Genomic DNA, 16067 nt, shown 5'->3' on the forward strand with positions numbered 1-16067 from the left:
GAACATAGGAAGGCCCCATTAGCTAAAGTCGTGCCTCAGGTTAAGAACAAACCTCCAGAACAAATTAAGTTTGTGACCAGAGGTACCGCTGTATATTATCTCCAGAAACAGAGGCAACAATGGCCCTGAATACCAGTCACTGAAGAATACAAATCAGAGAGTGATGCTTCACTCATAAACCTGTTTGTGGGCTTCCCAAGAGTGGGCCACTGTATGAATCTGATCTAGCAGGGATCTCTGGTTTGATCCAGCAGGGATTTTCTTATTCCTATTCTTATATTATGGGACAACAGTTCCTGTGATCAGCCTGTCCGTGCGTTTATGTAAGCGAACCAAGTGGGAGCCTTTTCTGTTTCTGTGCAGTGCCCAGCTAAGATAAACAGGTGCTCAATGTTTCCTTATAACTGTTTATACTTGCCCTCTTAAAAAGGAAACTTTCTTCATGCACATCTTAAATGGCAGGGCGAGTAAGCAGAGAGGAACTTTATGATAGTCTGCAGCTGCACTGCACTAGGATTCGATTTATATTTATTTATTTTCTGTCCATATTGCTCGATGCACAAATATTTTGGTTTTGGGTGTCCCCCCCCTCCCCCCAGTAAAAAATCCACCTTCTAAATGAAAGGGAGGGAAGGTAACTGGAACATAAGACTGCACTGCGAAGTGTAGCAACTGTCAAATACTATATTTTTTAAAAAGGGGGGAAAGAGTGAAATTTCCTTGGAGAACATCTAGGACAGGGGTCAGCAAACTTTTTAAGCAGGGGGCCAGTCCACTGTACCTCAGACCTTGTGGGGGGCCGGACTATATTGGGGGGGAATGAACGAATTCCTATGCCCCACAAATAACCCAGATATGTATTTTAAATAAAAGCACACATTCTACTCATGTAAAAACACTAGGCGGGCTCCACAAATTGTCTTCTCTCTAACAATGCTAAACTTTTCTATATACAGAAATGTTGGGTTTTTGTTTTTGTAATAATGTTTTTGTTTTTGTAATAATAGTGATACAGAGTGGCTGGGGAAAGAAGCCAGATGGGTGGGGTATAAATAATAGAAATATATTATTATTATTATTATTATTATTATTATTATTATTATTATTATTAGTCTTTTGTGTCACTTTTAATGGCAAAAGTCTGCTCAAGGTGGTTTTCAAGGTAAAAATACAGTACAGTTAAAATAAGCAATGCAAATAATAAACAGGGAACAGTATAATTAAAAAACTGCACCACATTGTTGTAAGTACAGGAAAAGACTAAGCCAATGGTTATTCCTTGTATTTAAGTGTGCAAGTTAAGAAGCCGGAAACAAAATCCACTGACCAATGCTGCTAAGCTTCACTTCTATCTCTCCTTATCACCACCCACTTCACACCATGAAGGAATGTTGCGCTTCCCCACGCCTGACTTAAATTTGCGTTTGAATTGTGTCCTGAGAATGCAGCCTATTTAGGTCAAGGAAAATGTTCTAAATGTAAAGCAAAACTGGAACGAAAATGTATATACTGCTGACTTGACAGGGCAGTGACAATTCCATTATTTTCAATGGAAGGTACTCCCAGGTGAGAGTAACACAGGATTTGCAGCCGTATTTGGCCAAAGAACGCAACCACAGGAGGAAAGAACATGTACAACACCCTATTAAAACAACTTGTCACATCACTTCTTCCTTTATGCCACAAGCCATTCCAAAGGATGGCACATCATGGTAAAGAGCTCCTTATAAACAGAGCCTGCGCCAAATTTTGGAAAGCTTGCCTGTTTGCTATGTCCTCGTGGCAACACGAAAATGGGTCTTTTCTGTGGTGGCTCCCTGTTTGTGGAGGCTTCATTACCTATCTTTAGGTGCCAGGCAAAAACCTTCTTCTTCTCCGTGGCCTTTGGCTAGTTAAACTATCTTTGGCTGTTTCTGCTTCTTACTATATTTTGTTTCTTACTATCTTACTTTTTTAACAAAACTGTAAACCACCCTGCGATTCTCGGATGAAGGGTGGTATAGAATTATTATTATTATTAATTTGAACACCTCTTAAGCTATCGTAACAAAATTGCTCAGATCAAGGAGCAGGTTTTCGTCCATATTTGCATGTAATTGGACACTGTTTTGAATCAGGATGGCTGTCCTTCAGGGCACAGGGATGACAGAAGTCAGAGTCCCCTTAAAGGATGGTCCAGAGAGCAAGTTGAAATCACAATCCAAGGTCGAAGGGCACACAGGGGTCAATGAGAGATGCAGAGTCCAGTCAACAGAGCATGGTCATACACACAGGGAAGTCAGGTTTTCAGAAAGGAAGTGCCAAAGGTAAACAAAAAAACCTGGAATATGAAAGTTGTATTCCAGCAACTTTCCAAGGGACTGAAGGCTTTTTCCCTAGAGCCTGCTAAACCCCATCCTAGGCACAGTTCCCACATGAGGAAGCAGCTCCCGAATGGCTGCTATTGCTTGCAATGGTTTCCATAACTGATTTATAGTTTTAGCTGTATTTTACCTTTCGTGTTTTTGTATAACCTGCTTTATACTTTGGGGAAACTATTCTATGATTCTTTGGCAATAAAAGGGTGGCCTGACAGTTTTGTTAATATAAATAATCACAGTGTTTAATTCTGTGAAAGCAAAGTTTCATTATCCGTTTGTTTAATTCTGTAAATTTTTATCTTGCTATCGGTATAGACTAGCATATGAATACATAAAACACAGTTGTGTGCGGAGGAAGGAATGCATTTATATAAGCAGGTCAGCAGAAGAATTTGTGCAAGAAGCATTCCGGTTCTTAAAGGAAACAGTGAAACATCTCTGGGGCTTTGAATCATTTGCTAAGATAATATTGAAGTTTATATTGTACCAATATTGAAGTCCAATACTGTACCAATCCCAGAGTCCCATCCCTGTTTTCACCACCTACAATAGGTCTTCACAGGCAACTCTGCAGATGCAATACAGTAAATATGGTGCACAGTTACAAATGACAACACCTCCAAAATACAAAACAGGTTCATATTTTGAACAATATTGTGTGGATACTAAATGTGCAGGAAAGACTACGGTGTTAAGCAGTACATAAATTGTTGAAATGAAATGAAATGAAATAAAGGAAGGAAGAAATGAAGATAGCAAATACTGTACTTGTTGCTGAATTGCAGGCACAACCCATGAGACCCAAGGCTACAATCACGTCTGACACAAACCCAAAACTCTTAATAATAAACACGTGGAAATAAAAAACAAGCAGTACTATTGAATTATATTCTATACTTTTTTTTAGGTAACTTAATTGGTTGCTTCACCATTTTTACAGGTTCCATTTGCAGGATTAAATTTAACCTACAGGGTATTTACACAAGCAACTAACCAATATAGTATAAAGGAACTGGTATGTTGAGTTTGGATGTGGGAGAATCCCAGTTCCACTCTGCTCTTGACCACAAAGCTTATTAGATAGCCTAACCCAGTGAATTTTAACTAGAACCATACAGTCTTCTCAGGGGGCGTTCAGGAATTTAGGAAACAAATGGGGCACTTTCAAGATTTTAGACAACCCCTTCTTCCTTTTCCAATGGCTTCCGGCAGCCAGGGGACGAGAGTTGTTGTACACTACTCCCTTGAGGGCACACTGGCTCAGGGCTGGCCTAGATGTTCTACTAACTGAAGCAAAAGACAAAATTAAACACAAACTATATTCCACAAACAGAAGCCAACTGGACAGGTGGTGAGATCTTAGTTCAACACGGACGAGAATACGTTGTCCCAGCGGCGGAGCAAGCCAACTGGGCGCCTGGGGCAGGAGGCGGGTGGACCGTTTGGGGCAGCGGGGAGCCTGCGTGCACCCAAGCCACCGTGTCTCTCCCAGGCCCCGCAGTGAGTGCCGCCCGCCATTTTGTCACCCCCCTCAGTGGTGACACCTGGGGCGGCCAACCCCTACCACACACCCCTTCCTCCGCCCCTGCGTTGTCCACAACAACACTTGAGGGCAGCAGGTCATCTCAGGGTAAGGTGAGTGGTGCAGGTAGAAGAAAAACAGGTCCTCAAAGAAAGAGCCAATAACGCTCAAATAAATATTCCCATTTCTTGGAGAACGTGTTTTTCCCTTTGCTGCACAAGCTTCCAAAACTCACCAGCCCATATTATTACATCTTTTCCTACCACAGCCAATTCTCCATTCTGCCACCTATAAGAACAATTCAATAACCACTCACCTAACCTGAGGTAGCCTCAGGGATATTGGCCTAAGCTCCCTGAGGGAAAGGTGGGGAACAAATGTGACAAATAATATGCATCAAGCACTTAACTGAAACCATTACGAGAGCTGTGCTTTCTTAGTGCAAGGAAGTGTGGATACTTAGTGTGGATACTTGTGCTATCAAGAAATAATGCGAACATCTGCTATAAATTAAGTACAAGACCCAGAAACGCATTTATTACAAGATTCCATAGTAACCCAAAAGGCGAATCCTGCTTCTCGCCCTCTCCCTCAGATCTCCAGAGTTGTTAAATTTGCATGCAAATATGTTATTGGTGCAAATGTGCTAAATAAATGTGATTAATGTTAGTAGCTGAAGAAGTCAAATCCCCATGACTAGAATAGGTATTTTATTTACTGGTTCAAACAACAGCAAACAAAGGATTTTAATTACATATCTCCAAGACTGAAACTGCTCGGTATTCCCAATTGTCTGCCAAAAATATATTTATGGAAATGAACTGTTGAGGCATCTCAGTGATCTTATTTTTTTTTTTTTTTAAACATATCTGATAATGCATGCAGTTACTTTTTCTTAAAGCAATCTTTATAGCAACCATAAGTTACAGCCAATAAAAAAGGAACCAGGTCATATAAGGAAGTTGCATACATATCATACCTTTAAACCATGTGGCTTCCCCCAGAGAATCCTGGGAACTGTAGCTTATCTCTCACAGAGCTACAATTCCCAGTACCCTTAACCAACTACAGTTCCTTGGATTATTTGGGGAAAGCGGCGCTGTGGTCTAAACCACAGAGCCTAGGGCTTGCCGATCAGAAGGTTGGTGGTTCGAATCCCTGTGATGGGGTGAGCTCCCATTGCTCGGCCCCTACTCCTGCCAACCTGGCAGTTCAAAAGCACGTCAAAGTGCAAGTAGATAAATAGGTACCGCTCTGGCGGGAAGGTAAACGGCGTTTCCGTGCGCTGCTCTGGTTCGCCAGAAGCGGCTTAGTCATGCTGGCCACATGACCCGGAAGCTGTCTGCGGACAAACGCCAGCTCCCTCGGCCTATAGAGTGAGATGAGTGCTCAACCCCAGAGTCGTCCGTGACTGGACCTAATGGTCAGGGGTACCTTTACCTTTTATGTGCATTAAATGAATTGAGAAAACGAGAGGTTTCTGAATGGCTGTCCTAGTCTTAGGTACTCTGAAGATCACACTGATTACATTTAAAATTATTTTAAAGCAAACATGCATGGGGCACTTCAGAGTAGACATAAGCAGAACTGTGCTGCTAACCTATTTTGACAACAAACAGAACATCAGATTGGCAGGTCATTTGTTCCTGACTAATAAAAACAATCAACATTTTAAAAAAACCTTCCTTCAGTACAGACTAGGCAACATAAATGTCTAATGGAATTTCTTTTAAACACATTTCATATTTCAAACACTGATTCGATAAACGTTATTTCTGTCAATCAAGACTGCGACTGTGCTGGCTTTTAATGGCTAAAGCTAGGCAGATCTGAATAATTCAAATGTTCTATATTATGAAATAATGTGTCTGATTTGAAGGTTATTGTGAACATGACTTTATATATATATATATATAGAGAGAGAGAGAGAGAGAGAGAGATATTACATGTGTGATCATGTTTACTGTTTTTAATATATTTCTTCTTTCTAATGCTGTTGTGAAAAACACAGACTATCAATGAGGCTAGCCTCAGGACAAAAATATATAATTTTATTTGGATTACTGTTTAATAGCAGATATGCAGCACAGGCCATTGCCTGTTTAGTCAAAGTAAACCACAGTATTATTTGTATGTCGCCCATCTGACTGGGATTCCCTAGCCACTCTGGGTAGCTCCCAACAGAATATTAAAAACATGATAAACATTAAAAACTTCCCTAAATAGGGCTGCCTTCAGATGTCTTCTAAAAGTCAAATAGTTGTTTATTTCCTAGACATCTGATGGGAGGGCGTTCCACAGGGCGGGCGCAACTCCCAAAAAGGCCCTCTGCCTGGTTCCCTGTAACCTCACTTCTCACAGAGAGGGAACCGCCAGACGGTCCTCGGAGCTGGACCTCAGTGTCTGGGCTGAACGATGGGGGTGGAGATACTCCTTCAGGTATACTGGGCCGAGGCCGTTTAGGGCTCTAAAGGTCAGCACCAACACTTTAAACTGTACTTGGAAACATACTGGGAGTCAATGTAGATCATTTAAGACCTTTAATATTATTATTATTATTATTATTATTATTATTATTATTATTATTATTATTATTATTACCCTGCCCATCTAGCTGGGATGGTGCATCCACTCTAGGCTGCTTCCAACAGATTAAACCTTCCTTAGAAAGCATACATAGGATTGTGGCTTTCACCTGTTCGTAAAAACTCACATCAGGTGTGCTCTTATGGTTTTCATACTCATAAACTCAGCATGCAGACCAAAGACTACAAAGCAAACGCTCGATTGTATGCATCATTATTTAGGAGCAAGTGCTACAGGTCTCAGTAGGACTTACTTCTTAGTGAATCTGCACAGGAATGAGCTCCAAGTATTGTCAACATATCCGTATAAATGAAACGTTACCAATGTCATTGTGGTACCTTGCTACCTGTGTACAAACCATGTGGCTTTGAGGAGTTGTGTTGCCTTATAATGGAGGGCCATGTTCATACTGAGAATGCCTACTAGTATGACAACATGTTTCCGTAAATACAGATCGGATTGAAATATGATGTTGCACATCTAGGCTGCAATCTTGCCCTGAACTGTGAGCACGCAGTTCCCAGGAAAAACAGCATGACATGCACTTATAACATTTGGGTGCAAAAACCATTGGGCTGGCAATATTTTTAGCAAGGGAGAGACCACCTATTTGGCTCATGTTACAGTATATGCCTGTTTCAAAATGAGGAAATCAACTTGATTTTGATTCTAATGCATCCAGTGATGTTCTCATTTGTTTTTAAGTTTTAAGTATATTCTCACTATGCAAAAAGTTTGCTAAATTGAAGCTATTCCATCAAAAGGAAGCGATAGGAAACAGCCTACTGATTTGTTTGAAAGTAGTGCAGCTTGGCAGTATTAAATGCTTGCACACAGAGGTTTTTTTCTTTGAAAAAGATGGAATAAATCTTCTGCCAATTTAACTTAAATCTCAGCATTTTTTCTGATAAGAACTGGATAGGTTGCATGCTTACCTCTTTCTCTATTTTAAGCAACTTCTTCACAGCCACCTCCTTGTCCTGGGATACCCATCGGGCTCGATACACACTCCCGAAACTCCCTCCGCCGCAGTTTTCAAAGAACTGCAAGTCATCAAATTTAATTTGCACAAATGAAGCACCGAGAGACAACATCTCATAATGACAAAATAACCACGGCAAAACCTGCAAGAAAAAAAAGGGAGGGGGACAAAAAAAATCTCCAGTTATGCTTTCGTTGCCATGGTTCACCTATTCTGAACTTTCCCCTTTAATACAATAATGCAAACAAGATACGAATGGTATAAAAAGCGGTGGCACTCACACTGTATATTCCGTCCAGACCCTTGAAGCTATTATCTGTGGATAAACGGCTAAAAAATCCACCGCATTCTCTGCTATTTTCAGATGCTAGGACCACAGGAAAAGGCTCTGCGTATGTGTGCTCAGTTCCCTTATAGTGACGTACACTGTCAAAAGGAAAGCTCACTTGCAACTGTTAGCTTGCCTAGGAGTTCTGGAATCTGGGGTATGCCATGTATCCATGTCGTGATCACTTCTCGAGAAATATACATAACCTAAGCTCCTGAATATTCTGGCACAACAACAACTTTAGACCTCTCCAGACCAAGAGCTCTGTCTGCAAATGTGCACTAAGGTAGAAGCATTTGTTATATGCGGCGGAGGGAAAAGTTGGCCAAAACACAAGTCTGTTCCAGAAGTGGCTTAGTTGTGCCTTCAACAGCAAGTGCAGAATAATTTATCTTGCTTGCAATACACAAAAACCCTATGAGTACGTGAAGGCACACTTCTTCTTTCTTATTCTTTTAAAAAAAGAAGAAGAGATATCATATTTCTTGCCAGCGGAACAGAACATTCTTGTTCTAAGTCACGGGGTCTCTTCAAATAATCTTTAATATTATTATCCAGCCTATTGCTGGATCACTTAAGAAGACTGACCCCTGAGCAAAAGAAGTTATCAAGCTCAAAAATCCATATATGTCAGGTTCATGTTGAAAGCAAAGTCTAAAAGTAAGCTTTCAGGGGAAACCCAGTGTAACTTAAAAAGCTGGCACAAGCTCACAGTGACTACATTTCTCTGTACATCCAACTTAAGAGATTTTTTTATAGTACAAAACAGTGCAAAAATTAGTACAAAAGTAGCACAGCCACATGGGCTCCTGTAGAAATTCTTGCATGATTTTGCACAGAATAAGATGCTCTTGCGAATGCACAACTAACCTTTCAGTCTGAACTGGCCTCACTAGTTGAGAGGGACGCTATGTGTGATCATTTTCTAGACACCAGGAAATCTCCACCAGTTCCACACCTGTTCACACACCACTTAACATTAACCTGTGCGGTGCTGCTTAAAATAAATAAAGTTCACAGTTTGGAGAATTAAGTGATACAGTCCTGCCTCGGCCTGTTTCTTGATGAAGATACATGTGTGCATAAGCATTGTATTTTTAATTCAGAGCTTAGTTCTCTAGGGGGGAAATAAGTCAGATTGAGAAGCTACTAGTTCTAGATTCAAAATCCTTTTGAGGTTCCATGCCTGCTGCTGGCCAACAAAGTGGACTAGTACCATTATTTCCCTATTACAAAATGGGTAAGGGGACCAGAGTCACAGAGACTTGCAAGAGCTGCAGATAGGAGTTTGCGACTCAAGTGAAGTTTCCAACTAGTGACTTGCAATGCAATTGAGTACTTACCATGTTTGGTGTTTTGTATTAGCAAATAAAATGCTACCCTATCCTATGTAAGGATCTGTGAAACCTCATTGCAAATACTTAGGCACATGTCTAAGTTTAGCTATACAAATATCAAAGACAATGGATATTAGAGACAATTGAATTTCCCTTACGTATGTACACTCACACTACGGTTGCGTAAGTGCGCACGACGTTCAATTTCAGTTGACTCATCTTCAGTTGAACCCAATCCCAACCCTAGCAATAAGATCATAGATCAGATGAAAAGAAGAAATGGAGCAAAATGTAATCAGCATATTGATGGCATATGCAAAACACATGATTGTGCAAGCTCCCATTGCTCCATATATAGACTAGAATAAGGGTAAGGATAAAATGGACCCAGCCAGGGAGTAATGCAATCACTAAAATAGGAATGCCACAATATTACCTACTAAGTCTCACAGTGGCAACAAGGAAAGAGCCACAGTTCAGTGATAGAACATTTGCTTTGCATGCAGAATATCTGAGGCTCAGGTCCCAGAATCTGCAGGTAAGACTCTCTCTGATAGTAGAGGCTGAACAAAGCCATCATGGCTACTAGCTGTTGATAGCATTATCTTCCATACATTTTTGTCTGATTCTTGTTTAAACTCATCCAAGTTGGTAGCCATCACTTCCTCAGTCACTCCCATCCTACAAAACCTAGGTCATGCACTGAGATCTGCCCTGTTTTCTGCTGATGCAAAGAATTCGCGAAGCTTCACTGCAGTCTCTTTATCCACATTTGAACTCCCTCGTCATCCCGGATCAGCACCAAAACTGGTCTAATTAATTATGGGCTGAAAACCCTCAACTATGCATTTGCAAGGGGGTCAGAACTAGATGACCCACAGGGTCCCTTCAAACTTTATGATCCTGTGATTTATTGTTCAGTGACAAATTGGAAAATGCAGACATTATAGGTGGGGCCAAACTCCCATCTCCATTTCTAAGCTCATTTGGAATTAATGTTTTGCTGGAATCAAGGAAAGCTGCTTCCGAGAACAAGTGTTTAGAATAAACACTTCCATCTCTTCAAATGCAAGTATTTCACTTATCTGTCCCAAGAGCTAGTTACTTCCATCTTACATCTCTCTAAGCTACATCTTCTGTGGCAATTTTCACGAGGAAGAAGGAGACAACATCCTGAACCTCTCAAGTGTTCCATGGTCCTGTCATTTGCCAAAATACAATTGGGAACTCCTAGCTACTATTGTATGAGAACCATGGGGAAGGTTATGGAGATTGGCTTTGTTGCCTGCAGCAGATTAGTAACACATGATGTGCATTTGAAGGAATGGTTCTGTCATTATCCATCATATAAAGACATTTCTAAAGTATCCATCACCTTATGAAAAGGACGTGCTTTGTTTTGGCAAGGTGACAGCTGCTTTATAAATGTCTCTATAGGATGGATTGAACTTCAATTTTGATCTAAATAAGTTAATGTGGCCCGAGACTTTTTATTTAAAAATACCCCCAAACACTGCAAGATGTGAGCTTATGTTCTGTGGATTTGTTGAGAGTGATAGGTGAGTTTTTCACTTCCTGACAATTATTATTTTTATAGCTTAGAAAATATTGTCTTCCGCACCATGGAGAAAAGAATCCGAGACCTTTTGTTGCATTTTGTATTTCAATTTTAATGCCCAGCAGTCTATTGTCATGTGCGCTTTGTATATCCAACTCTTTTAACAACAGCACGTCCAGTTCAATATAGTTAAATAGATGCTCAGTGGGTTCCTGTTATCTGATAGCTTGCCTTTATACCTACTCTAACTATAGGTTTCACTTGCTCTAAAGTAAGAATAAGCCAGCATAGGAAAGAGGAAACCCTGTGCACATTATAGTATAGCGGCAGGCTAAAGAGTTCCTTTTCTCCCTTTGGAAAGCTAAAGTTTGGCTCCTGGCTTCCTTAAAATATTATTTGCAGGGGGAGAAATACTGTTTTAAGATCTTAATCTTCAACAGAGATAGGAGCCACACTCCAGGTTTGTAGAGAGTGACTCATTTAGTTGTTGGTTTTTGGTTAATAAAAATTGTCACCTGGTAATTATGCAGTGAAGCTTTATTAATTCTGTTCTTTTTTTCAATCTAGCACACAAAAGGGATTCGCTTTGCTACATTCTATGGGCTGGCTGGGCTTGGGAAAAAGCTGATTGCCTTTAAAAAGTAATGACTGCCTCTAGGTAATAAAGGAGGCAAGTTTTTATTACTTAAAAAAACAGATTTTCTCTCCGCATAAGACCTACCGTATCTATGTGTCACAACTGATGTTTGTTCATTAAAAAAAAACTATTGCCAGGTGGTAAATTTTGTGGGCTTCTTTGCAAAGCTGAACTTGAACTCTGGAGATGTGTGCCATTTCCCCCCTTCCAATGAAATCTATTGTTCAGTGTCAGGAAATCCTGTATGCTGTGGTTGCCACTCTATTGGGACTCCAGCTCCCACCATCCCAAGCCAGCATGGCCAAGGGGCAAGGATGATGGGAGCTGTTGTTAGGCTACTTCTGGAAGGCCAAAGTTCCCCCATCACTGCCCTAAAAGCATCCCAGTGCTTCCTTAAGAGGTTTATCTGAAATGGAAGGGAAAATTGCAACGGCAGCCAAAAATCCAATGGAACAAGAATTCACATTTTATGCATGCTTATGATTTCATAACACAATTATGTTATAACTGTATTGTCACAGATTATTGCAGTTGAATATATTATGCTTGCCACTACGGCTCACAGAAGCCTCTTTCTGCACCCTTAATACTCATGGTGAATGTGAGCAGAAGGTGCTGTTTTCCCTGGCAATAGTGAATCTACATTCAGAAGGGCATTATGAACATTGATCATGGTCTATGCTACTATCCTGATCCATCTTCTATTTAGAGGGATGGCGAACTGTGCACATAAATGCCTAACCCAGCAAATGGTCAAGTTAATGAAGGAGACTGTGCATAGCCCCAGTCAGAAAATCAGCAGAACCTCCCTCTTCTGCTCAGTCCTCTGCTGATTTTCTGACTAGATCTAGTGACAAATTGCAGTTTGGATCAGAGTTTAAGGCTTTTAGGCTGAAATTCTAACCAGGGAGTAAGTCCCACTGAGCTCAATGGGGTCCTTTTTGAGCAGGCGTGTATTGGATTGTCCTTTTGGGCAGGGGCGGAGGAAGGGGGTGTGGTGGGGGCAGGCTGCCCCAGGTGTCACCACTGAGGGGGTGACAAAATGGTGGGCAGCACTCACCGCGGGGCCTGCAGTGCGCCTGTGGGAGAGACACAGTGGTTGGGCGCCCACAGGCTCTGCGCTGCACCAAACGGTCCGCCTGCTGCCTCCCCCTCAGCTGTAGGGTAACTGAGTGGGAGGAGGCAGGCAGACTCCTCGGAGGCCCCATGGAGCGGCCTGCCCCAGTTGGCTCCACCCCACGGCGCAGGACACACGCGCCGCTCCAGGTGCCCAATCAGCTTGCTCCACTGCTGTTTTCAGGTTGCTTACTTTCTTATGTTCCTGACATTTTTTGATTAACAATTTATTTACTTTTTTTAACTGGGCTTTATTATCACTGTATTTTACCTTAAGCATAACTAAGATGGGCAAATGGGTAAAAAAATTTTTTTAAAAAAAATACAGCAGCCACAGCTGGTATGGAAAAATCCAGTTTCCTTCTTTGCCAAAGCTTTCAGGCCTATGAAACCCTACATGGCTTGGAGCCATCCGGTATTGAGTAAAGGGACACAGCTTCAACCAGTCCCGTCCCCCCCCCCCCGCCCCCAGCAGTTATTCCAAAGGAGAAAGGTCTTCTTCAGCTGGAACTCACCAGAACTGTTCTGGCACCTCTCTGGTGGGCGCCATTGCCATTATAAGAGAACAAGGGAGGTGTTCCTGGTGAGTTCTGGCACCTCTTTTTCTAGAAAAACAGTGCTGTAGAAATCGTTTCCCATAAAGGCCCACCGGATCCTGTTGTTGTTGCCAGTTCAGGAGTAAGGGGAAAACTGAGCATTTGGATAGCTGCCTTTTGAGGTGGTTTCAAGGTGGGTGCAATTGTCAGTGTTCTTGAAGGCGCTGCTCTGAAATGAACGCAGGGAGAGGCTGAGGCTGCTATGTCCCCCAAAAATAAGTGTCAGCCATACTTCGAATTCGGTAACTACAGTAAGCTATCACATGATGATCACCGCTCACCCCAATTTCAGTTCAAACTCATTTTGCCATAAACTGACATTGGTTTTTTACACCCATGCCTTGAAACATATTGAAGTTCTGACTTTTGTAAACAGACACAAGATATTGTATTTCCAATTTCATTTTCTTCCTCACTTTAGAGTTGCGCCTTTTGGCTTAGCACCCCTTACTTTTAACTAAATCCAAGCCAAGTTGTAGGCAGTGCAAGCCTAAGCAAGCTTACTCAGAAGTAAGCCCCTCTAAGTTCAGTGGGACTTACTCTCTAGTAAATAAGTTGCAGTGTGGCATCTTTAATTTACCATTTCACAGTCAATTTGGTGACTGTAAATGACAAGCTTGCTAAATGTAAGACATCATATCCCAATATATCACTGTGTGTCTGCAAACTGTAAAAATCATGTATTTTAACAGAGTACCACATCCATGACATTACATGCACACACAACTATCATAATAATATTAACTCATTTGGAATTGGAACATTCAGTCACTCAATTCTCCAGGTATCCAATAATTAAATTCTCCTATTTCTAGCTTAGATCTTTAAAATAAAAAGTGATTAAGCCAAAACACTTAACGCAGCTTACAGTGATTCCTTTGGAAAGGCATTGTGCCAATGTATTGCCAATAAAGTAGTAACTACATTTGTGCTAGCTTAAAACATACAGCAGAACGTGCCAAGTTTCCTTATTTGGGAAAGAAAACACACAGTTCCATGGCTTTCGAGGACTTTGGCCATCCATTTTTAGATTCACGATTTCGTATCCCTATACTGCAATTCATCTCTTGGGATTTCAAATGCGGCCCCATTCCAAGCACCCTGAAACAAAATGAACTCACTATTCCTCTAAGTGGTGGAAAGGAATCTATGCAGTATAATGGTGCTAATATGCTACAAAAGGCACAATAAAGCCTGGCTTTCTTAGCAAACACAGCTCTGTTTCAGCCGAAGCAAATCTAAGAACACATATTAGGACTGGCCATCTTTTCCTTGCTCTCCTGCTCATTTCCCCACCCTCAACCCCAGGCATGGATCCTGCTACCTTCAGCAGCTGCTCAAGAGCAGAGATAGGTAGGTGAATCTCTTGCTGCTAATGACTCTACAAGCAAAAAAACAAAAGTTTAACCAGCCAATTCTCATGTTGTAAAGCAACCTGCTGCAGGCACAAGCGCCTTACCAGAAAGAAAAAAAGAAAACAACGTATTACAAATTTTCTCTCCGGTTTTCCCGAAAGCTTCAGTCACCAAAAAAAACCCAAATTGATGCTGATCAGCTAAGAATGACAGAAGCAACACTATGGCTGCAATCTGGGAGCAAGCCTCCTTAAAATCAGTAGCAATCAGTTCTGAGTAGGGGTGTATAGGAGTGTACAGTAACACATGAAATGAGGACTGATAATGTTTCGTTTGGGTGTGCAAGGATTCAAGGCATAGCTGTCAACTTTTCCCTTTTCTTGCAAGGAATCCTATTTGGAATAAGGGAATTTCCCTTTAAAAAAGGGAAACGTTGACAGCTATGATGCAAGGGGGGGGGGGTTACTCTTTCGTTGCCAAGTTTTAAGCAGAAGGGATGCGCTGATACCAACAGCAGTTATGGTGGTTAAGAGAGCATGGTATGGGTGCCTCCAGACGTCAGTATTTTGCAGGAGGGAGCACTGTTCGAAATTAACCAGGGGCCAGGCGCATTTTGCACCTGGCTTTTGACCACTTGTGACCAAGTGAAGATGTCTGGGTGCCAGGATGGCATCTGGCATCTCCACCAGCTGGAGGTGCATGCCTGGGGATCCTTGACTGTCTTCACACACTAATACCCCATCTTGTTGAATTCTACCAGTCATATTTTACCTGCACAATTGGAATGAATTTCTGTGCAGCCAGAGCCAGAGCAGTCACCATTAAGAGGTCGGAATAGGCCAATATATATGTGGACTGCCCCTGGATCAAGTGACTTTTCTTCTTTAAGTTCTCAAAGCTCTTAACCTAGTTCAAGGTTGTCGTCTGAACTAGCCAGATGTTTAACTGATAATCAACCACAGTCCATCATTTGAAAAATGGCAACTTTAACCTTGGTTTAAGGCAGGGTAGGCAACCTAAGGCCCATGGGTCGGATGCAGGCCAATCGCCTTCTCAATCCGGCCTGCGGACGGTCCAGGATTCAGCATGTTTTTACATGAGTAGAATGTGTCCTTTGATTTAAAATGCACCTCTGGGTTATTTGTGGGGCCTGCCTGGTGTTTTTACATGAGTAGAATGTGTGCTTTTATTTAAAATGCATCTCTGGGTTATTTGTGGGGCATAGGAATTCATTCTTTCTTTTTTCAAAATATAGTCCAGCCCACCACATGGTCTGAGGGACGGTGGACCGGCCCACGGCTGAAAAAGGTTGCTGACCCCTGGTTAAGGAGCCATTTGACACCCAGCTTATATATCCGAGTTTCTAACACGGGGAGGGAGTCAAGTGCCTACCGGAACTTTAGGATTTGCCCTAACGCAACAAATCCAGGTGTTTTGGGGGTTTTTTTTAATGGACTTTCTGCAGTTTGGAAAGCAACAGGGAAACCCAATGTAAAGTGTGAAGTGAACAAACGTTTAACAGGAAGCTGTGAAAACACTCTACAAGCAACTTGGGATGAACGCTTGTTATCGTATAACCACCCCGTAAACGAATCAGAACAAACGCTCAATAAGCATAGGATAGCATCTAACCTCTGCAGCACACACTTTCTGCCCGCAAATCAGAATGCTCAAAAAATGGGTTGCCTGC

General features: G+C 41.7%; 1 protein-coding gene across 2 annotated transcripts in view; it reads right to left on the reverse strand.

Moving 5' to 3' along the window:
* Nucleotides 1–7890, reverse strand: part of MAP3K20 (mitogen-activated protein kinase kinase kinase 20) — a 66411-nt gene extending 58521 nt beyond the window's left edge. For both annotated transcript variants that reach the window (XM_081181114.1, XM_081181113.1), the window contains exons 1-2: nt 7732–7890; nt 7404–7592 (exon numbers count right to left, since the gene is read on the reverse strand). In XM_081181114.1, the coding sequence (XP_081037240.1) occupies nt 7404–7562 (159 nt within the window). In that variant the 5' untranslated portion in view covers nt 7563–7592; nt 7732–7890. The remainder of the gene's footprint in view (nt 1–7403; nt 7593–7731) is intronic.
* Nucleotides 7891–16067: the final 8177 nt, after the last annotated feature.

The sequence above is a fragment of the Podarcis bocagei genome, assembly GCF_964188305.1.
Source record: "Podarcis bocagei genome assembly, chromosome: 1".
NCBI lineage: Eukaryota > Metazoa > Chordata > Lepidosauria > Squamata > Lacertidae > Podarcis > Podarcis bocagei.